This window comes from Musca autumnalis, unplaced genomic scaffold, assembly GCF_047663935.1.
Source record: "Musca autumnalis isolate F117 unplaced genomic scaffold, ASM4766393v1 scaffold_1, whole genome shotgun sequence".
NCBI classification, from domain to species: Eukaryota; Metazoa; Arthropoda; class Insecta; order Diptera; family Muscidae; genus Musca; species Musca autumnalis.
Window position 1 is genome coordinate 305,486,507 of NW_027411644.1, and position 23,626 is coordinate 305,510,132.

At 33.9% G+C, this 23,626-nt stretch overlaps 1 protein-coding gene across 19 annotated transcripts in view; it reads left to right on the top strand.

The window, feature by feature from the left end:
• how (protein held out wings) overlaps positions 1-23,626 on the top strand; it is a 201,246-nt gene that overhangs the window by 90,529 nt on the left and 87,091 nt on the right. For all 19 annotated transcript variants that reach the window (XR_012409193.1, XR_012409195.1, XR_012409194.1 and 16 more), the window contains exon 3: positions 21,714-21,847. Coding sequence is in view for 10 of the 19 variants with exons in the window: in XM_073962051.1 (XP_073818152.1) it covers positions 21,714-21,847 (134 nt within the window). In the remaining 9 variants the exon portion in view is untranslated. The remainder of the gene's footprint in view (positions 1-21,713; positions 21,848-23,626) is intronic.

The following is a 23,626-nucleotide window of genomic DNA, read 5'->3' on the forward strand; positions in this document are numbered from 1 at the left end:
ACAGAAGAACGACCCTTCGACCATCTTCGCAATGTAAGGTGGATTATCTGTCCATCTTCACTATAGTAGGTGGTCTATGCAGTAATTTAGTCTATAGTAGGTGGCTTATGCGGCCGTCATTACTACAGTAAGTGATCTATGCAACCATATACTCTATAGAAAGAGACCCATACGACTACCTGCGCTATAAAATATGGCATGTACGTTCATATTCGCTATAGTGGGTGGCATATGCCGTCATTTACTTTATAGTAGGTGACCTACGCGGTCATTTACTCAATAATATAAGGCCTACGCGATCATCTCTACTATAGTAGGTGACCTGTGCAGCCATCTATCATATAGAAGGAGGATCATACGACCATCTTCGCTGTGTAAGGTGGCTTATCTGCCCATCTTCGCTATAGTAGGTGGCCTGTGCAGTAATTTACTCTAAAGTAGGTGGGGTATGCGGCTGTCTTTACCATAGTAGGCCATCTACTCTACAGAAAAACGACCATATGACCATCTTCGCTATGTTAGGTGGCTTATTTGTCCATCTTCACTATAGTAGGAGGCCTATACAGTCAATTACTCTGTACTAGGTGGCCTATGCAGTCATTGACTCTAAAGTATGTGACCCATGCGGTCATCTCTACTATAGTAGGTGACCTGTGCAGCCATCTACTCTACAGAAGAACGGCCATAGGTCCATCTTAGCTATGTAAGGTGGCTTATCTGCCCATCTTCACTATAGTAGGTGGTTTATGCAGTAATTTTGTCTATAGTAGGTGGCTTATGAGGCCGTCATTATTACTACAGTAAGGGACCTATGCAACCACCTAGTCTATAGAATGAGACCCATGCGAACATCTTCGCTATAAAATATGGCATGTACGTTCAACTTCGCTGTAGTAGGTGGCATATGCAGTCATTTACTTTGTAGTAGGTGACATATGCGGTCATTTACTCCCTAATATATGGCTTACACGGCCGTCTTTACTATAGTAGGAGATCTGTGCAGTCATCCATCGGTCATACGACCGTCTTTGCTGTGTAAGGTGGCTTATCTATCCATCTTCGCCATAGTAGGTGGCCTATGCAGCCATGGACTCTACAGTAGGTGGCCCATGCGGTCATCTTTACTATAGTAGGTGACCTGGGTAGCTATCTACTCTACAGAACAACGCTATGTAAGGTGGCTTATCTGCCTATCTTCACTATAGTAGGTGGTCTATGCAGTAATTTACTCTATAGTAGGAAGCCTATGCAGCCAATTACTCTGTACTAGGTGGCCTATGCAGCCATTTACTCTATAGTAGGAGGTCATCTTTATATATACTAAATAAGGAGGAGCATACCACCATATTTGCTATATAAAATGGCTCCCTTGTCCCATTTGGGATGTTTGTGGAACAATTATTTAGGTGCCCGGAAACTTCGCTATTGTAGGTCGTTTGCGCCATTTTCTCGACAGTAGGTGGCCTATGCGCTATAGTAGGTGGACTATACGGTCATCTGTACCATAGTATGTTGCCAATATGGCCATTTTCTCTGCAGTAGGTGCCTTTTACTGCCAACTTCGATATAGCAGATGGCATATGCGGACATATGTGCCATAGTATGTGGCCAGTATGATAATTTTCTCTATAGTAGGTGACTTTTACCGCCAACTTCCCTATAGTAGGTGGCCTATGCGGTCGTATTCGCTGTAATAGGTGGCCTATACAACCACCTTTGCTATCGTAGACGACCTATGCGGCCATCTTTGTAAGGTGTCCATATGTGACCATTTTCGCTACAGTAGGTGACATATATTCTTCATTATTTCTATAGTGGGAGGCCTATATGAGCATATTATCTGTAGTAGAAGACCTATATAAATAGTATGTGGCCTATAAGACCATTTCGGTATAGTGGGTGGAATATACATACATATATAAGGTTTAGTAGAAGGCCTTCGCTATGGTTGGTGGTCTCTATTAGCATTTTCTCTATAGTAGGTGACCTTTATGTCCATCTTCGCTGTAATAGGTGACCCGTACGGCCATCTACTTTGTAGTAGGTGATCGATCCAGTCATATTTGCTATAGTAGGTGACACATCTAACCCTAATTGTTATATTAGGTGGCCTATATTTTCTCCTTCTACGCTAGTATCTTCGTTGAAATAAGTTTTTTTTTCTGTGGTGAAATTTATTATCTCCGTACATGGCAGATCATAATAAAGCCATTTCCTATGCACCATTCCTTGGCAAATAAAAATACAAAAAAAACATACAATTTTATTGGCAACATTTTGACACTTTATTGACAACCATGGGCTAATTTTAAACAATTTTAAGAGCTCAAAACAAAACAACAGCAACAACAAATTTTTAAATGCTAGGCAGCAATCTTGGCAGTGGGAAAGGCAATTTTTCAAATTTTTTTTTAAAAAAAAGAAACCCTTTTTTTGAAAAACACTCATCTTATCAATGATGGATGCCAGCAGTTGCACATACATAAACTATTTTCTTGTAAGTTTTTCATTTAGAGAAAATTAATTTTCAAAATTTTGTTTGATGAGTGTGAAAAACTAATTTTACAAAATTGATTTTTGCAAGGCAAAAGTTTCGATTTTTCGTTTGCTGCCGATCATGATGATGTTACTCAATTGAAATGCGTCATTTGCCATTAGTGGAAGAGGCGGAGGAGAGGCGCCAAAGGGGTGTTGGGGGATGGGAAGTATGAAAAAATTTATATGAACACCATATAACAACAAAATCAATAAATCCAGTCAACCAGCCAGCCAGCCCACATTAGAGGCATTGCCTTGCTATAGCTGGCTGGTTGGTTGGTTGGTTCACTGGCTGGCTTACCTCAAGAAGCTTCCAGCCAAAAAAGGCATTGTCAGATGCCAAAAAAGGGATTTGAAATAAAACACATGATCTACCCTCTCTCCCCTCCGCTCCACAACCCAACAACACCAGCCCCACCACCATCATAGTAATAACCCAGCAAACCAAATGTCTGATGTCCGACATGTCTGAACAATTTCGGAAGCAAAGTCGTTCAGATTTCGTTCCGATTTCTAAACGATTTTTCGGAGAGGAAATAGTTCAGATTTTGTACCGATTTCGTTCAGATTTCGGAACGAATGTCGGATAGAAATTTCCTTTCCGAATTTCTTAAGGATTTTCTTCAGATTTCGTTACGAAATCGGACCGAAATCGATCCGATGTCGCTGCGACATTTTGTTCCGAAATTATGTCAACCACTTCATACAACTTTCGTTAAGATATCGTTACGATTTCGGACGATACGTCCGACATTTTGTTCCGATTTCGTTACGAAGTCGGTACGATTGGTTTGCTGGGAACTCAAGTTGAAACAATAACAGCAATAACAAGTACTACAACAAAATTAACGCAATCATCGCACCATATGTTGGCTATAACTTGGCTTTATTTGGCACTAAGCGCAAACAACAAGCTAACATGAATGACGTTACCAATACAAAGCCAAGCAGCCACTCAGTCAAATGAAATCCTCCGCAAAACACACAAACACAATAAATGCGAAATAATCGTTGTAGCATTGAATAATTTTAAAACAAAAAAATCATTAAAGAAATATATAACAACAATAACAACAGCAACAACTTGAAACAAAAATAAACTATGACCATGATAAAATCAAACAGCCATAATTTAAGCTCTTGCTACCTACCTCCGAACCACACACACACACTCGAAACCGTCAAACAGCTTAAACTAACTCCTACCTTCTTCTAGCTGCCAATATTTACATAGAAAAGTGCTGCTTAACAGAAAAAAACAACAAAAGCAACAAATTATTGTTAGAGAGCTACAAATTATAACACCCACCCAACATGTATAACACTCACGCGCAAGCGCAACACACTCACGCGCTTAATTACTTGAGTTAGTCACTCACTGCTCAGCTTAAAAAGGTGATGAAGAAAACAAACAAAAAAACGCAGTAAGGCAGCAGCAAGGTAAGGTGAAATCACACAAAAGCCCTTAAAAGGCCCAGTTACCATCAACAGGTTTTTGTTTCGTTTTGTCGACGCGAAAGCTGTTGCCACCTACCTAAATACCTACCCACCTATCTCCATGTCTGACTACCTTACTGCCTACCACCACCTCTTACCAACAATTTCCAAAGAAATTCCGTTTTAATTAAAAACAAAAATAATTTGAAAGAAAAAAATATTTAAAATAATTTTTCATCATTGGCTGCTATTTGTGGTGGTGAGGGTAGTGCAGGGTTTTTGAAGTGATGTACATGGCTGAATAAGGTTTTCCATAGGAAAACTCCTATTAAGCCTGGCTGAATAAGGTTTTCCCTAGGAAAACTCCTATTAAGCCTGGCTGAATAAGGCTTTCCCTAGGAAAACTCCTATTAAGCCTGGCTGAATAAGGTTTTCCCTAAGAAAACTCCTATTAAGCCTGACTGAATAAGGTTTTACATAGGAAAACTTTTATTCAGCTTGGCAGAATAAGGTTTTGCATAGGAAAACTTTTATTCAGCCTGGCTGAATATGGTTTTCCATAGGAAAACTTTTATTCAGCCTGGCTGAATATGGTTTTCCATAGGAAAACTTTTATTCAGCCTGGCTGAATATGGTTTTCCATAGGAAAACTTTTATTCAGCCTGGCTGAATATGGTTTTCCATAGGAAAACTTTTATTCAGCCTGGCTGAATATGGTTTTCCATAGGAAAACTTTTATTCAGCCTGGCTGAATATGGTTTTCCATATGAAAACGTTTATTCAGCCTGGCTGAATATGGTTTTCCATATGAAAACGTTTATTCAGCCTGGCTGAATATGGTTTTCCATAGGAAAACTTTGATTCAGCCTGGCTGAATATGGTTTTCCATAGGAAAACTTTTATTCATCCTGGCTGAATAAGGTTTTCTATAAGAAAACTTTTATTCAGCCTGGCTGAATAAGGTTTTCTATAAGAAAACTTTTATTCAGCCTGGCTGAATAAGGTTTTCCATAGGAAAACTTTTATTCAGCCTGGCTGAATATGGTTTTCCATAGGAAAACTTTTATTCAGCCTGGCTGAATATGGTTTTCCATAGGAAAACTTTTATTCAGCCTGGCTGAATATGGTTTTCCATATGAAAACGTTTATTCAGCCTGGCTGAATAAGGTTTTCCATAGGAAAACTTTTTTCAGCCTGGCTGAATATGGTTTTCCATATGAAAACGTTTATTCAGCCTGGCTGAATATGGTTTTCCATAGGAAAACTTTGATTCAGCCTGGCTGAATATGGTTTTCCATAGGAAAACTTTGATTCAGCCTGGCTGAATATGGTTTTCCATAGGAAAACTTTTATTCATCCTGGCTGAATAAGGTTTTCTATAAGAATAAGGTTTTCCATAGGAAAACTTTTATTCAGCCTGGCTGAATAAGGTTTTCCATAGGAAAACTTTTATTCAGCCTGGCTGAATATGGTTTTCCATATGAAAACGTTTATTCAGCCTGGCTGAATATGGTTTTCCATAGGAAAACTTTGATTCAGCCTGGCTGAATATGGTTTTCCATAGGAAAACTTTTATTCATCCTGGCTGAATAAGGTTTTCTATAAGAATAAGGTTTTCCATAGGAAAACTTTTATTCAGCCTGGCTGAATAAGGTTTTCCATAGGAAAACTTTTATTCAGCCTGGCTGAATATGGTTTTCCATATGAAAACGTTTATTCAGCCTGGCTGAATATGGTTTTCCATATGAAAACGTTTATTCAGCCTGGCTGAATATGGTTTTCCATAGGAAAACTTTGATTCAGCCTGGCTGAATATGGTTTTCCATAGGAAAACTTTTATTCATCCTGGCTGAATAAGGTTTTCTATAAGAACACTTTTATTCAGCCTGGCTGAATAAGGTTTTCTATAAGAATAAGGTTTTCCATAGGAAAACTTTTATTCAGCTGAATAAGGTTTTCCATAGGAAAACTTTTATTCAGCTGAATAAGGTTTTCCATAGGAAAACTTTTATTCAGCCTGGCTGAATACGGTTTTCCATAGGAAAACTTTTATTCAGCCTGGCTGAATATGGGTTTCCATAGGAAAACTTTTATTCAGCCTGGCTGAATATGGGTTTCCATAGGAAAACTTTTATTCAGCCTGGCTGAATATGGGTTTCCATAGGAAAACTTTTATTCAGCCTGGCTGAATATGGGTTTCCATAGGAAAACTTTTATTCAGCCTGGCTGAATATGGGTTTCCATAGGAAAACTTTTATTCAGCCTGGCTGAATATGGGTTTCCATAGGAAAACTTTTATTCAGCCTGGCTGAATATGGGTTTCCATAGGAAAACTTTTATTCAGCCTGGCTGAATATGGGTTTCCATAGGAAAACTTTTATTCAGCCTGGCTGAATATGGGTTTCCATAGGAAAACTTTTATTCAGCCTGGCTGAATATGGGTTTCCATAGGAAAACTTTTATTCAGCCTGGCTGAATATGGGTTTCCATAGGAAAACTTTTATTCAGCCTGGCTGAATATGGGTTGCCATAGGAAAACTTTTATTCAGCCTGGCTGAATATGGGTTTCCATAGGAAAACTTTTATTCAGCCTGGCTGAATATGGGTTTCCATAGTAAAACTTTTATTCAGCCTGGCTGAATATGGGTTTCCATAGGAAAACTTTTATTCAGCCTGGCTGAATATGGGTTTCCATAGGAAAACTTTTATTCAGCCTGGCTGAATATGGGTTTCCATAGGAAAACTTTTATTCAGCCTGGCTGAATATGGGTTTCCATAGGAAAACTTTTATTCAGCCTGGCTGAATATGGGTTTCCATAGGAAAACTTTTATTCAGCCTGGCTGAATATGGGTTTCCATAGGAAAACTTTTATTCAGCCTGGCTGAATATGGGTTTCCATAGGAAAACTTTTATTCATCCTGGCTGAATATGGGTTTCCATAGGAAAACTTTTATTCAGCCTGGATTTTCTTTAGGAAATCATCTATTCAGCCTGGCTGAATAGGATTTTCTTTAGGAAATCATCTATTCAGCCTGGCTGAATATGATTTCTTTTAGGAAATCATCTATTCAGCCTGGCTGAATATGATTTCTTTTAGGAAATCATCTATTCAGCCTGGCTGAATATGATTTCTTTTAGGAAATCATCTATTCAGCCTGGCTGAATATGATTTCTTTTAGGAAATCATCTATTCAGCCTGGCTGAATATGATTTCTTTTAGGAAATCATCTATTCAGCCTGGCTGAATATGATTTCTTTTAGGAAATCATCTATTCAGCCTGGCTTAATATGATTTCTTTTAGGAAATCATCTATTCAGCCTGGCTAAATATGATTTCTTTTAGGAAATCATCTATTCAGCCTGGCTGAATATGATTTCTTTTAGGAAATCATCTATTCAGCCTGGCTGATTTCATTTAGGAAATCATCTATTCAGCCTGGCTGAATATGATTTCTTTTAGGAAATCATCTATTCATCCCGGGTGAATATGATTTCTTTTAGGAAATCATCTATTCAGCCTGGCTGAATAGGATTTCTATGATTAATTTATAACGTTTTGAGTGGAAAAATTCCATGTATTTTCATTTTTTATAATTTGAAGGGGGTTTAAGTGTTATTACAATTTTACATATGGCGTTCTAATTTGATTTGAAAATGTATGGCCTCTTCACCTAAAAAAATGTGGGCTATGTCCTCATCATTAACATCATCATTAAATGTATAATGAAGATATTGAAATCATACTGTTGTCTTTGTTATTGTTTGCTACTTCAAAACAACAATTTTCCACAAAAATATTTTTTCTTTTATGTTTGATATTTTCCATAAGGTGAGTGAGAAACAACAGAGTGATATATCTTTTATTGGTTTTAATTAACATAAATCATCTGTCAAAGAATAAAGGAAAAACTCACACACACACATTTAAAAATACTATAGTTTTCCCCCTCCCTCTTTTATAAATAGAATTAAATTTTCAAAATTTTATAATGACTCAAAAAATCCAAGAAAAAAAAAAAAACAATAATTTATGGCCCAAAAAGAAAAGTGGCAATTAAAAACAAAACACAACTAAACAAAATTTGGACACAAAATGTTTGTGGTCCAAAAACTGTTTTTTTGTTTGTTTTGTTATTTAATTGATTTGAAATCCCACGTAGATGTTTGTTTGTTAACTAACTGCAGCTAAGGCTGCATTTCCAAAATTCATTTGACATCACAAACATTTGAAATCGAAACTCGATTAACATTGCTCCAGTTCTGTTTTTGTTAATTTGTTGTTGTTTTTGTATCAATCTGTATAAATTACTAATTAATCACCATGATAGTGTTTTCAAATGCTTGAATATTTATTTGTTTTGAATTTATAGGGTTTGAATGTTCACTTTTTTCAAACAGTTTACGGAAATTTATCTGAGACGAAGGCTTAGGTCATCTTCGAGAGATGTTGCGATAACTTTGAGTGGAGTGGATCATTATAAAATTACCTTCCTAAGGTTACTGAGGAAATTGTTTCTATAGAAAAAACCATCCTCAGATTACTGAAGAAAAATTTTCCAATAGAAAAAACCATCCTTAGGTTACTGAAATTTTTCCAATAGAAAAAACTATCCTGAGGTTACTGAAATTTTTTCTATAGAAAAAACCATCCTCAGGTTACTGAGGAAATTTTTTCTATAGAAAAAAACCATCCTCAGGTTACTGATGAAATTTTATCTATAGCAAATGCTATTCTCATGTTACTGAGGATATTGTTTCTATAGAAAAACCGTTACTGAGAAAACTCAGGTTACTGAGAATTTTTATAGAAAAAAACGTCTGAGAAAATATTTTCTATAGAAAAAACCTTCCTCAGTTTACTGAGGAAATTTTTTCTATAGAAAAAACCATCCTCAGGTTACTGAGGAAATTTTTTCTATAGAAAAAACCATCCTCAGGTTACTGAGGAAATTTTTTCTATAGAAAAAACCATCCTCAGGTTACTGAGGAAATTTTTTCTATAGAAAAAACCATCCTCAGGTTACTGAGGAAATTTTTTCTATAGAAAAAACCATCCTCAGGTTACTGAGGAAATTTTTTCTATAGAAAAAACCATCCTCAGGTTACTGAGGAAATTTTTTCTATAGAAAAAACCATCCTCAGGTTACTGAGGAAACTTTTTCGATAAAAAACATCCTCATTTTACCGAGAATTTTTTTCCTATAAAAACTGAGGACATTTTTTCTATAGAAAAAACCATCCTAAGGTTACTGAGGAAATTTTTTCTATAGAAAAAACTACCCTCAGGTTACTGAGGAAATTTTTTCTATAGAGAAAATCACCCTCAGGTTGCTTTGGAAATTTTTTTATAGAAAAAACCATCCTCAGGTTGCTGAGGAAATTTTTTCTATAAAAAAAACCATTCTCAGGTTACTGAGGAAATTTTTTCTATAGAAAAAATCATTCTGACGTTACTGAGGAAATTTGTTCCATAGAAAAAACAATCCTCAGGTTATTGAGGAAAGTTTTTCTATAGAAAAAACCATCCTCAGGTTACTGAGGAAATTTTTTCTATAGAAAAAAACCATCCTAAGGTTACTGAGGAAATTTTTTCTATAGAAAAAACTATCCTCAAGTTACTGAGGAAATGTTTTCTATAGAAAAAACCATCATGAGGTTACTGAGGAAATTTTTTGTATAGAAAAAACCATCCTGAGGGTACTGAGGATATTTTTTCTATCAAAAAACCCTTACTGAGAAAACCCAGGTTACTGAGAATTTTTTTATAAAAAAAAATCCTCAGGTAACTGAGGAAATTTTTTTCTATAGAAAAAACCATCCTCAGGTAACAGAGAAATTTTTTTCTATAGAAAAACCAAACTCAGGTTACTGAGGAATTTTTTTTCTATAGAAAAAACCATCCTCAGGTTACTGAGAAAATTTGTTCTATAGAAAAAACCATCCTTAGGTTACTGAGGAAATTTTTTCTATAGAAAAAACCATCCTCAGGTTACTGAGGAAATTTTTTCTATAGAAAAAACCATCCTCAGGTTACTGAGAAAATTTTTTCTATAGAAAAAACCATCCTCAGGTTACTGAGGAAATTTTTTCTATAGAAAAAACCATCATCAGGTTACTGAGGAAACTTTTTCGATAAAAAACATCCTCATTTTACCGAGAATTTTTTTCCTATAAAAACTGAGGAAATTTTTTCTATAGAAAAAACCATCCTCAGGTTACTGAGGAAATTTTTTCTATAGAAAAAACCATCATAAGGTTCCTGAGGAAATTTTTTCTATAGAAAAAACTACCCTCAGGTTACGGAGGAAATTTTTTCTATAGAGAAAATCACCCTCAGGTTGCTCAGGAAATTTTTTTATAGAAAAAACCATCCTCAGGTTGCTGAGGAAATTTTTTCTATAATAAAACCATTCTCAGGTTACTGAGGAAATTTTTTCTATAGAAAAAACCATTCTGCGGTTACTGAGGAAATTTTTTCTATAGAAAAAACAATCCTCAGGTTATTGAGGAAATTTTTTCTATAGAAAAAACCAGGTTACTGAGGAAATTTTTTCTATAGAAAAAACCATCCTCAGGTTACTGAGGAAATTTTTTCTATAGAAAAAACCATCCTCAGGTTACTGAGGAAATTTTTTCTATAGAAAAAACCATCCTCAGGTTACTGAGGAAATTTTTTCTATAGAAAAAACCATCCTCAGGTTACTGAGGAAATTTTTTCTATAGAAAAAACCATCCTCAGGTTACTGAGGAAATTTTTTCTATAGAAAAAACCATCCTCAGGTTACTGAGGAAATTTTTTCTATAGAAAAACCATCCTCAGTTTATTTATAATTTTTTTTGTCTATAGAAAATGCTATTCTCAGTCTACTGTGGATATTTTTTCTATAGAAAAAACCATCCTCAGGTTACTGAGGAAATTTTTCTATATAAAAAAAACTGAGGAATTTGTTTCTATAGAAAATGCCAACCTAAAGTAACTGAGAATCTTCTTTTTCTATAGAAAAAACCATTCTCAGGTTGCTGAGTAAATTTTTTCTATAGAAGAAACCGTCCTCAGGTTACTGAGGAATTTTTTTCTATAGAAAAAACCCATACTCAGGTGACTGAAAAAAATTTTCTATAGAAAAAAAAAAACCATCCTCAGGTTATTCAGGATGTGTTTTACATCTGAAAATGAAAATAACTCCCGAATTTACATGTTCACATCAATCAGAGACTTTGATTGCTGTCGATCATCCCCTTTGTTTTTTTTTTGACCTCAGCAAGTGCATTGGGCGTTGCCTTATCACCAAATCTGACATCATTCCTTGAATTTTATCCCCTTAGCAAATTACTTATAACATAATTTATGCTATTGCAGCTCTGTCCACCCCCTAGGCATTGCTGCTACCAATAAAATCTTAATAACTTATGTTAGCCAACAACAAAATCAGCAATTACTCTCTTAACCTTGTTAACAATATGTGGCGATTTGGTAATAAAATTTCCTCTGCCCAACACCGCGATATATTGCGTGTTTGCTGCCAAAGTCAATGTTGGCCACAAATCATTCATTCGGGTTTAGGTTTTCTTTTGTTTGTCAATAATTGGTGGCATTAGATCATTTTTACCACTCTAGCAAATCATTGAGCTTGTCAGAAGTTTTTTTTTGCTGCTCCCTACTAAATAGCTATTGTTTGTTGTTGTTGCATTCATAAAATTAGCTACAGAATATCATTACGATCTTTGCAAAAAAAAAAAAGAGAATAGAAAAAATGAAGTGTCTAACTGGAGGAGGCTACTGATGCTGTATAACCCTCTTTGTATGATTGTTTAATGTGTGACCCCCGCTCCTCCGTGATTGTTGTTGTATTTTAGAGACATGACCGGGCGATGTCTGTCTGCTCTGTCTGTTGTCATATCTGATGAATGCAATTCATTCATTGCTTTGAGGCGAAGCAACAAACAAAAAACGAAATGCCATTAAAACCATGTCTGTCGGCCGTTTGGTAAGTTATTGGCGGTGGCACCAGAGATCGCATCTTTGACGTGGGTGTAATTTTTCTAAGCTTTTTGTTTTACGTTTTCAAACTATCAACTCAAAACTCTAAAAAGTCATGTTTATTGTTGCGGTAATTGTTTTCCAAATCCCCTTCTCTCGAGATGGGTTCTGTTCTGTATGTTTCTTGTTCCATCAATAGATAGCAATCAACCACTTGTACTTAAATAAGTAACATAAGTAGAGCATAATAAAGAATTGATGAAGAAATAGTAAGAGAGAGTAAGAAGGGGAGGAGGTGTTCGTTCTAAACACCATATGTTTTAAAATGGATTTGGAATAAACCCAAACCAAGAAGAGAACAAAATTTGTTTGTCTATAGAAAAATTTACTAAGTTTTCTTAGAAAGGTTCCCCAGTTTGTTGAGGCTGTGTTTTTTTTTATAGAAAAATGTTCTCTGTAACCTGAGGATGGTCTTTTTCTATAGAAAAACTCCGCAGAAACCTGAGTTTGGTTTTTTCTATAGAAAAAAATTCCTAAGTAACCTGAGGATGGTTTTTTGAATAGCAAAAATTTTCTATGTAACCTGAGGATGGTTTTTTCTATAGAAAAAATTTCCTTAGTAACCTGAGAATGTTTTTTTTTCTATAGAAAAAGTTTCCTCAGTAGCCCGAGGATGGCTTTTTCTATAGAAAAAGCTTCCTCAGTAACCTGAAGATGGCTTTTTTCTATAGAAAAAGCTTCCTCAGTAAGCTGAGGATGGCTTTTTTTCTATAGAAAAAAATTCCTCAGTAACCTGAGGATGGTTTTTTCTATAGAAAAAATTTCCTCAGTAACCTGAGGATGGTTTTTTCTATAGAAAAAATTTCCTCAGTAACCTGAGGATGGTTTTTTCTATAGAAAAAATTTCCTCAGTAACCTGAGGATGGTTTTTTCTATAGAATAAAATTTCCTCAGTAACCTGAGGATGGTTTTTTCTATAGAAAAAATTTCCTCAGCAACCTGAGGATGGTTTTTTCTATAGAAAAAATTTCCTCAGTAAACTGAGGATGGTTTTTTCTATAGAAAAAAATTTCCTCAGTAACCTGAGGATGGTTTTTTCTATAGAAAAAATTTCCTCAGTAACCTGAGGATGTTTTTTTTTTTTCTATAAAAATATTTCCTCAGTAACCTGAGGATGTTTTTTTTCTATAAAAATATTTCCTCAGTAACCAGAGGATGGTCTTTTTCTATAGAAAAAATTTCCTCAGTAACCTGAGGATGGTTTTTATCTATAGAAACAATTTCCTCAGTAACCTGAGGATGGTTTTTATCTATAGAAACAATTTCCTCAGTAACCTGAGGATGGTTTTTTCTATAGAAAAAGCTTCCTCAGTAACCTGAGGATGGTTTATTCTATAGCAAAAAATTCTCAGTAAACTAAGGATGGGTTTTTCTATTAAAAAAATGTCCTCATGTACCTGAGGATGGTTTTTTTCTTTAGAAAAAATTTCGTCCGTAACCTGAGGATGGTTTTTTTCTATAGAAAGAATTTTCAGTTTACTGAGGTAGGTTTTTTTATAGAAAAAATCCTTCTGGTTTCCTAATTCCCCAAAAATAACTGTTCAAATAAATCTTCTTCTCCTTACAAGCTTCCGATGGATGATCTTCAGTTCAGATATTCGTGTGCGTTTATTCACTGCTGCACATATCTTTTGACGCCATTGCGGTCACGATTTGCAACAAAATATACCGACTTGCGATCGACCATATATGGTTTTAACACTATTGATCCGGACAGCGCCATTTGGCACGATATTGATGTCATGTAAACAGATCATGATGCAATTACTCACTCACCCAGTGACTGCTGCATGCAAAAGCAGGCAAAGAGCAAGAAAAAAAGCAACTACACCGATATTTGGCGACGGCGGTGGTTCGTTAAGGTTCAAACAGTTTTTTGTGTGTTAAAGTTGGCTAAAAGTGGCGCTAAACTTGTCGCTTGATTTTCCTATTGTTTGTTGTTGTTGTAGATGGTGTTGATAGTGGACGGCGTCCATTGTTTTGTGGAGTTGTCGGTTTTTTTGGTCTTTCGTTATAGGAAAATAATGGAAAATTTTGCATATGCTGCTAATGCCAAATGTGGTCAATCGAACGATCGATCGCTCGCTCGGTTGGTCGGTCGGTCGGTGTTTGTGGTTGGTGCCGTTCAAACACCAACCACCATCATCATCACCTTAATCCTGCTTGACCTCCGGCCAGCTAAGTGGCAGAAAAGACTCTCGGCGGCATACGATGATCATTTTGATTGTTATTATTGTTGTAATTTATGAATTGTTGTATGATAATTTTCTTGCTGTCGTTGTTGTTGTTTGTTTTGCTTGTTTATCGCGATTGTTTTTTCTGTGGTAATTGTCAAGAACCATAAAATCTATTTATGTTTTGAAAAATTATTATGACACATTGATTTGTTTCCCCACCGGCAAACGTGATGACGACAATGTGTTGCAACAAGCTCTTCTGACCTGGTCAGCCATGCAGTCGGATGACGAAATGGCTATGCAAATGACCATTGAGGATTTTTTTTTTTTTGGTTTTAAAAGAAAAGACATCATCAGAAAACTGAAGATTTTTTTTTGTCTATGAAAAAGTTGTCCTCCGTAAACTGAGAATTTTTTTTCTACAGAAAAAAACCATTCTCAGTAAATTAAGGAACATTTTTTCTCAGGTTACTGAGGAAATTTTTTCTATAAAAAAACAATCTTCAATCTTCTTTTTTCTATAGAAAAAATTTCCTCAGTTTACTGAGGTGGGATTTTTCTATAGAAAAAAATTCCTCAGTTTACTGAGGTGGGTTTTTTCTTTAGAAAAAATTTCCTCAGTTTACTGAGGTGGGTTTTTTATATAGAAAAAATTTCCTCACTTTACTGAGGTGGGTGTTTTCTATAGAAAAAAATTCCTCAGTTTACTGTGGTGGGTTTTTCTATAGAAAAAATTTCCTCAGTTTACTGAGGTGGGTTTTTTATAGAAAAAATTTCCTCAGTTTACTGAGGTGGGTTTTTTCTATAGAAAAAATTTCCTCAGTTTACTGAGGTGGGTTTTTTCTATAGAAAAAATTTCCTCAGTTTACTGAGGTGGGTTTTTTCTATAGAAAAATTTCCTCAGTTTACTGAGGTGGGTTTTTTCTATAGAAAAAATTTCCTCAGTTTACTGAGGATGGTTTTTTCTATAGAAAAAATTTCCTCAGTTTACTGAGGATGGTTTGTTTCCTCAGTTTACTGAGGTGGGTTTTTTCTATAGAAAAAATTTCCTCAGTTTATTGAGGTGGGTTTTTTCTATAGAAAAAATTTCCTCAGTTTACTGAGGATGGTATTTTTTCTTTAGAAGAAAATTCTTCAGTTTACTGAGGATGGTTTTTTCTATAGAAAAAATTTCCTCAGTTTACTGAGGATGGTTTTTTCTATAGAAAAAAAATTTCCTCAGTTTACTGAGGATGGTTTTTTCTATAGAAAAAATTTCCTCAGTTTACTGAGGATGGTTTTTTCTATAGAAAAAATTTCCTCAGTTTACTGAGGATGGTTTTTTCTATAGAAAAAATTTCCTCAGTTTACTGAGGATGGTTTTTTCTATAGAAAAAATTTCCTCAGTTTACTGAGGATGGTTTTTTCTATAGAAAAAATTTCCTCAGTTTACTGACGATGGTTTTTTCTATAGAAAAAAATTACTGAGGATTTTTTTGTATAGAAAAAATTTCCTCTGTTTACTGAGGATGGTTTTTTCTATAGAAAAAAATTTCCTCAGTTTACTGAGGTGGGTTTTTTCTATAGAAAAAATGTCCTCAGTTTACTGAGGTGGGTTTTTTCTATAGAAAAAATGTCCTCAGTTTACTGAGGTGGGTTTTTTCTATAGAAAAAATGTCCTCAGTTTACTGAGGTGGGTTTTTTCTATAGAAAAAATGTCCTCAGTTTACTGAGGTGGGTTTTTTCTATAGAAAAAATGTCCTCAGTTTACTGAGGATGTTTTTTTTTCATTAGAAGAAAATTCTTCAGTTTACTGAGGTGGATTTTTTCTATAGAAAAAATTTCCTCAGTTTACTGAGGATGGTTTTTTCTATAGAATAAATTTCCTCAGTTTACTGAGGATGGTTTTTTCTATAGAAAAAATTTCCTCAGTTTACTGAGGATGGTTTTTTCTATAGAAAAAATTTCCTCAGTTTACTGAGGATGGTTTTTTCTATAGAAAAAATTTCCTCAGTTTACTGAGGATGGTTTTTTCTATAGAAAAAATTTCCTCAGTTTACTGAGGATGGTTTTTTCTATAGAAAAAATTTCCTCAGTTTACTGAGGATGGTTTTTTCTATAGAAAAAATTTCCTCAGTTTACTGAGGATGGTTTTTTCTATAGAAAAAATTTCCTCAGTTTACTGAGGTGGATTGTTTTTATAGAAAAAATTTCCTCACTTCACTGAGAATGGGTTTTTTCTATAGAAAGAATTTCTGGCCTAGTTTTGTTAATGACAACAATTTCTAAGAGTATTTAATTAAGTTTTCGGTGTAAATCCTTAACTAGCTTCTGTCAAATAAATGCCTGCTTAATTGAAATCAAAATACCAACATCACTTTTAACAAATTGTCCAAAAAATATAAGAGCAACGGTGTATTTTTTTATTAATCAAATTAAATTCACATTGTTTTTAATTATGATAAATGAATCAATTAAATGAACAGCTAAGTTTAAGACAAAAACAACAACAACAGCGACAGTAAGTAATTCTAATAAAATGAGTACACGGTGGTTAATTGTTGTTGTTGATTTTTTTGTATTTTATCGAGGAATAAAAATAAGTACTCAGCCTTAGCGCGGTTAACCATTTATGGTCAATATTCTATTAAAAGAAGAAAAAAAAAAAAACGCTACAACAAGAGCGGGACTTGCAATTCTATAACGACGCAGCAGCAGCAGCAGAGATCCAAATGTGAATCACCAAACATTGAGAGTGAACTAGAAACAACAACAAAATGTACACACTTATTGCAAAATATACTCATGAATATTTATACCACAAAACATACAGCAGTAGCAACAACAAACAACAACAATAGTAATAACTGAGAAGAATTAATTTATTTATATTTAGACAAGTTGCTGTAAAATGGAATAAATTAAAAAAAAAAATAAAATAAAATAAATTAATACATATTTAAAATCCATATTACATATTTAACCACCCGCTTTAAGGGTGGGGGTGTGGTAATAATCGAGAAAGTGTATCAGCAGATATACGATTTACGGATTCGGAACTCAAATTGCATGTCATTTGATTGAAGTTGTCCACACTACGACAAAAATTAATGATCACCACACTTCAGTTAATCGTTTGACCTCCTTCTTGAATTACCTCACCATATAGTGTACCAGGCAGACCGTCGTTTTACAACTTATTCTCCAATGTCACCAGCAGTGAGAGGATGACTTGTGCTGGCTGGCGTTTAGTTGGTGGGTGACACCACACCATCAACACTCGTTGCAGTAGCAGACAGACAGACAGACGGACAGGGGCAATAAACACTTGACAATTGTAATTAATTCATTAGATCTAGAGGCGACTTGCTACCCTTCTCTCTCTCTCCCCTCTCTTCTCTTGCATATAATTTTTATACCTGGCCCCAACTATTTCCAATATCAATTTTGCTCTCGGTTTTTATTTAAATTTATTTTTATTATTTTTAAATTCATTAAGATATTAAAAACAATAACAATCAACAATTTTATAATAGGGTGGAATGTGGAAAATAGTACTAAATTGGCATTATGTATAATGGACCTTAAAAACAGATGAAGCTAATGACTTTATTTAAAGCTATTCTTGCCTCCGTGGTGCAATGGTATGCACAACACACCCCCTTGCAAGCTAAATGTCTGAGTTTGATTCCCAGACCAGACAACATCACATGTTCAACGATGGCCATAATAAATCTCCGCATAATGTTGTCTCCTTAGTATTTCAGCCATGTAAACTTCCCGACAAGTGTCAGACACGCTGTACGGATTCGGCGATGAAATGTAAGTCCCATATCACTGAGGGAATATGAATCGGATTGCATTCATTGATATGAGAGAAGTCTCCTTGTCATTCTGGAGTGTTCATGAAAACAATTATTATTAACTTTTCATTCCACCCTAAGTTTTAGCATCCACCCTCATTGTATTCCAATGTGTGTTATTTGTTTTCAATTTTCTTTATTAAATGGGGCCAAATGAGTACACTTAGCACGGCACATTAAATTTCTTGTACCGCCAGGCAATAAATAAATGGATTTTTATCAATAGATCTGATTCATAGAATTTGTCTGATTCATATATATTTAAAAAGCCTCAGTTTACTGAGGCTGGATATTTTTCTATAGGGAAAATTTCTTCAGTAAGCTGAGGAAAAAATCCTCAGTAATCTGACGATGATTACGGAGGAAATTTTTTCTATAGAAAAAACCCGTCCTCAGCAACCAGAGCATTTTTTTCTATAGAAAAAGCCATTCTCAGGTTACTGAGGATTTTTTTCTGTATAAAACCATCCTCATGTTACTGAGAAAGGAAATTTTTCTATAGAAAAAAACCATCAAAAATTTTCCTCAGTTTACTGAGGCTGGGTTTTTTTCTATAGAAAAAAAAATTTAAAATTTACTGAGTCTGGGGTTTTTCTATAGAAAAAATCTCCTCAGGTCACTGAGGATGGTTATTTCTATAGGAAAAAAGTCCTTAGTTTACTGAGGCTGGGTTTTTTCTATAGCAAAAATTTCGTCAGTTTACTGAGGTGGGTTTTTCTATTAAAAAATTTCCTCAGTTTACTGAGTTGGGTTTTTTCTATAGAAAAAAATTCCTTAGTTTACAGAGGTGGGTTTTTCTATAAAAAAATTCTTCAGTTTACTGTGGTGGGTTTTTTTTTATAGAAAAAATTTCCTCAGTTTACTGAGGTGGGGTTTTTCTATTGAGGTGGGTTTCTTCTTCTTTACTGAGGTGGGTTTTTTCTATAGAAAAAAATTCTGAGTTCCCCGAGGATGGGGTTTTCTATAGAAAAAAATTTCCTCATTATACTGAGGCTCGGTTTTTTTTTTTCTATAAAAAAATCCTCCGTTTACTGAGGTGGGTTTTTTCTATAGAAAAAATTCCCTCAGTTTACAGAGGCTCGGTATTTTTTTTTTCTATAGAAAAACCATCCTCAGTAACCTGAGGGCATTTTTTCTATAGAAAAAATCCACCTCAGTAATCAGAGTACATTTTTTCTATAGAAAAAATTTACCTCAGTAACCTGAGGACATTTTTTCTATAGTAAAAATCCACCTCAGTAATCAGAGTACATTTTTTCTATAGAAAAAATCCACCTCAGTAACCTGAGGACATTTTTCTATAGTAAAAATCCACCTCAGTAACCTGAGGACATTTTTTCTATAGAAAAAAATCCATCTCAGTAAACTGAGGAAATTTTATCTATAGAAAAAACCATCCTCAGTAAACTGAGGAAATTTTTTCTATAGAAAAAACCATCTTCAGTAAACTGAGGAATTTTTTTCTATAGAAAAAACCATCATTAGTAAACTGAGGAAATTTTTTCTATAGAAAAAACCATCAGTAAACTGAGGAAATTTTTTCTATAGAAAAAAAAAAACCATCCTCAGTAAACTTAGGAAATTTTTTCTTTAGGAAAAACCATCCTCAGTAAACTGAGGAAATTTTTTTCTATAGAAAAAACTTACCTCAGCAAACTGAGGAAATTTTTTCTATAGAATAAAACCCAACTCAGTAAACTGAGGTAATTTTTTCTATAGAAAAAACCATCCTCAGTAAACTGAGGAAAATTTTTCTATAGAAAAAACCATCCTCAGTAAACTGAATAAATTTTTTCTATAGAAAAAACCATCCTCAGTAAACTGAATAAATTTTTTCTATAGAAAAAACCCACCTCAGTAAACTGAGGAAATTTTTTCTATAGAAAAACCCCGCCTCAGTAAACTGAGGAAGTTTTTTCTATAGAAAAAACCCACCTCAGTAAACTGAGGAAATTTTTTCTATAGAAAAAACCCACCTCAGTAAGCTGAGGAAATTTTTTCTATAGAAAAAAACCTACCTCAGTAAACTGAGGAAATTTTTTCTATAGAAAAAAACCCACCTCAGTAAACTGAGGAAATTTTTTCTATAGAAAAAAACCCACCTCAGTAAACTGAGAAAATTTTTTCTATAGAAAAAACCCACCTCAGTAAACTGAGGAAATTTTTTCTATAGAAAAAACCCACCTCAGTAAACTGAGGAAATTTTTTCTGTAGAAAAAACCATCCTCAGTAAACTGAGGAATTTTTTTTTTATAGGATACACCCACCTCATAAAGCAGTGGACATCTTTTCTATAGAAAAAACCCACATCAGTAAATTGAGGAAATTTTTTCTATAGAAGAAACCATCCTCAGGAAACTGAGGAAATTTTTTTTCTAAAGGAAAAAACGACCCTCAGTAAACTGAGGAAATTTTTTTTCTATAAAAAAACCCACCTCAGGAATTTTCTTTTATAGAAAAAATCCACCTTTTAAAAATTAGGATTTTTTTCTATAGAAAAAACCATCCTCAGTAAACTGAGGAAAATTTTTCCATAGAAAAAACCATCCTCAGTAAACTGAGGAAATTTTTTCTATAGAAAAAACAATCCTAAGAAAACTGAGGACATGTTTTCATTAGAAAAAAAAAAACATTCTCAGTAAACTGAGGAAATTTTTTCTATAGAAAAAACCCACCTCAGTAAACTGACGAATTTTTTCCTATAGAAAAAAAAAACATCCTCAGCAAACTGAGGGAATTTTTTCTATAGGAGAAACCATCCTTAGTAAACTGAGGAAATTTTTTCTATAGAAAAAATCAACCTCAGTAAACTGAGGAAATTTTTTTTCTATAAAAAAACCCACCTCAGGAATTTTCTTTTATAGAAAAAATCCACCTTTTAAAAATGAGGATTTTTTCTATAGAAAAAACCATCCTCAGTAAACTGAGGAAATTTTTTCCATAGAAAAAACCATCCTCAGTAAACTGAGGAAATTTTTTCTATAGAAAAAAAACCATCTCAGTAAACTGAGGAAATTTTTTCTATAGAAAAAACCTACCTGTGTAAGCTGAGGAAATTTTTTCTATAGAAAAAACCCACCTAAGTAAACTGAGAAAATTTTTTCTATAGAAGAAAACCATCCTCAGTATACTGAGGAATTTTTTTCTATAGAAAAAACCATTCTGAGGAAATTTTTTCTGTAGAAAAAACCATCTTTAGTAAACTGAGAAAATTTTTTCTATAGAAAAACCATCCTCAGTAAACTGAGGAATTTTTTTCTGTAGAAATAACCATCCTCAGTAAATTGAGGAAATTTTGTCTATAGAAAACCCCATACTTAGTGAACCTAGGAATTTTTTTCTATAAAAAACCCACCTCAGAAAACTGAGGAAATTGTTTCTATAGAAAAAAACCATCCTTAGTAAACTGAGGGTATTTTTTCTATAGAAAAAACCATCTTCCGTAAATTGAGGAAATTTTTTCTATAGAAAAAACCATCCTCAGTAAACTGAGGAAATTTTTCTATAGAAAAAAAAACATATTTCCAAATTGTTATTATTTTTTATTTTTATTTATTTAGTTTTTTTTATTAAAGAAAAATATTTTCCATTTTCCAATATTTTTAATTTTCAGCTCTGATTTTTCTAATTTTCTGATATGCTAATTATTTTAATTCTTTATTTTCTTTTCTTTCCAGAAATTGCCCGCGTTCGTGCCTCACTATTCCAAATAAATGGTGTGAAAAAAGAACCTCTAATGTTGCCAGAACCAGAGGGACCCACTGTGTCATTAAATGAAAAAGTCTATGTACCTGTGCGAGAACACCCAGATGTAAGTAATAAAAGACAAAGATTTATTTATTATTTTAAGGAAAAAAAGCTTAGATTTGTTATGGAAAAAATTACGCAAATTGTGGTGCTCAATATGGAGTCTAATGATGCCATTAGACCATGGGCGCCCAACGTGGGGCCCATCGCCGGTTTCTTTTCGAAATAAATCCAAACATTGAATATCTTTCCTCATTACTTTTTTAAATTAGACTAATTTTGAACTTGAACTTGCGAATAATTTTTACCTACCCATGAATTATTTTTCTTGACCGGATTCTTCCATGACTGTTGTTTTCCATGTCATGGGCTATAATTGTACAAAATATGGCGCCCAACGTGGGGTCTATTGTGTTTCATATGAAGTCCAAACACTGACTATATTCCTTAAAAAAATTTATTAATTAGGACATGTTTTGCATTGCTAGGATTTATTTATCTTGTGTTGGTCCGTTTCATTGTGTGCATGTAATAGACTATATTTTTGGAAAATATGTAGCCCAATGTGGGGCCTATTGGGTTTCTTAAAAAAATCCGAACAATGACTTTTACTTTCTCAGAAATTATTTACCTCGGCCAGGTCTTTCATGATAGTTTTTTTTTCTTTTTCAAAATATTCTATAGAGTAACATTATACAAAATATGGCGCCCAACGTGGGGTCTATTGTGTTTCATATGAATTCCAAACATTGGCTATATTTCTCCAAAAATGTAACTAGTAAGAATTATTTTTAACTTCCCAGGTATAATTTATCTTGGCCAGGTCTTCCATAGTTATCCTTTACCAAGCCATAGTTGTAAAAATTGTGCCGTCCAATGTGGCACCCAATTCAAATAATTTATTTTAATAATAATTAATAATTTTACCTTCTCAGTAATTATTTACCTTGACTAGATATTCTTTCATGATAATTATTTTTAATGATATAAACTATAATTGTACAAAATATGGCGACCAACGTGGGGTATATAATATTTCATATGAAAACCGATACTTCTTACTATAATTTCTCATTAAAATTATAATATTTTTAGCTTCCCAGCAACTATTTACCTTGGCTAGGTTTTTCAATATGATTCTTTTTCTTTTTCCATAATTGTAAAAAAATTGTGGCGCCCAGTGTGGGGGCTATTGTGTTTGATATCCAAACGTATATAATACTTCCTCGATAATTTAATTAAATAGAATAATGTTTACCTTACCAGTAATTATTTACCTCGTCTAGATCTTCATGATAATTCCTTTCCATGAGACAAACGATATATGAACAAAAAAATATGGCGCCCAATGTGGGGTATATTATATTTGATATGAACACCGATACTGCCTACTATAATTTCTCGTTTGTATTATAACATTTTTAGCTTCCCAGGAACTATTTACCTTGGCTAGGTTTTTCAATATGCTCCTTTTTCCATGCCATATATCATAATTGTAAAAATTGTGGCGCCCAGTGTGGGGCCTATAGTGTTTGATATCCAAACGTATAAAATATTTCCTCTATAATTTAATTAAATATTATAATTTTCTTCAAGTTCTTATATCATGATAATTCTTTTCCATGACACAAGCGATAAATGAACAAACAAATTTGGCGCCCAATGTGGGTCCCATTGTGTTTCGTATGAAATCCAAACACTCACTATATTTCCTTAATAATTTAATTTATTAGAATAATTTTATCATCCCAGATATTATTGTCCTTGACCAGATCTTTGATGATTGCTTCCATGACATAGACCAATATGTATGGTACATAATGTGGCGCCCAACGTGGAACAT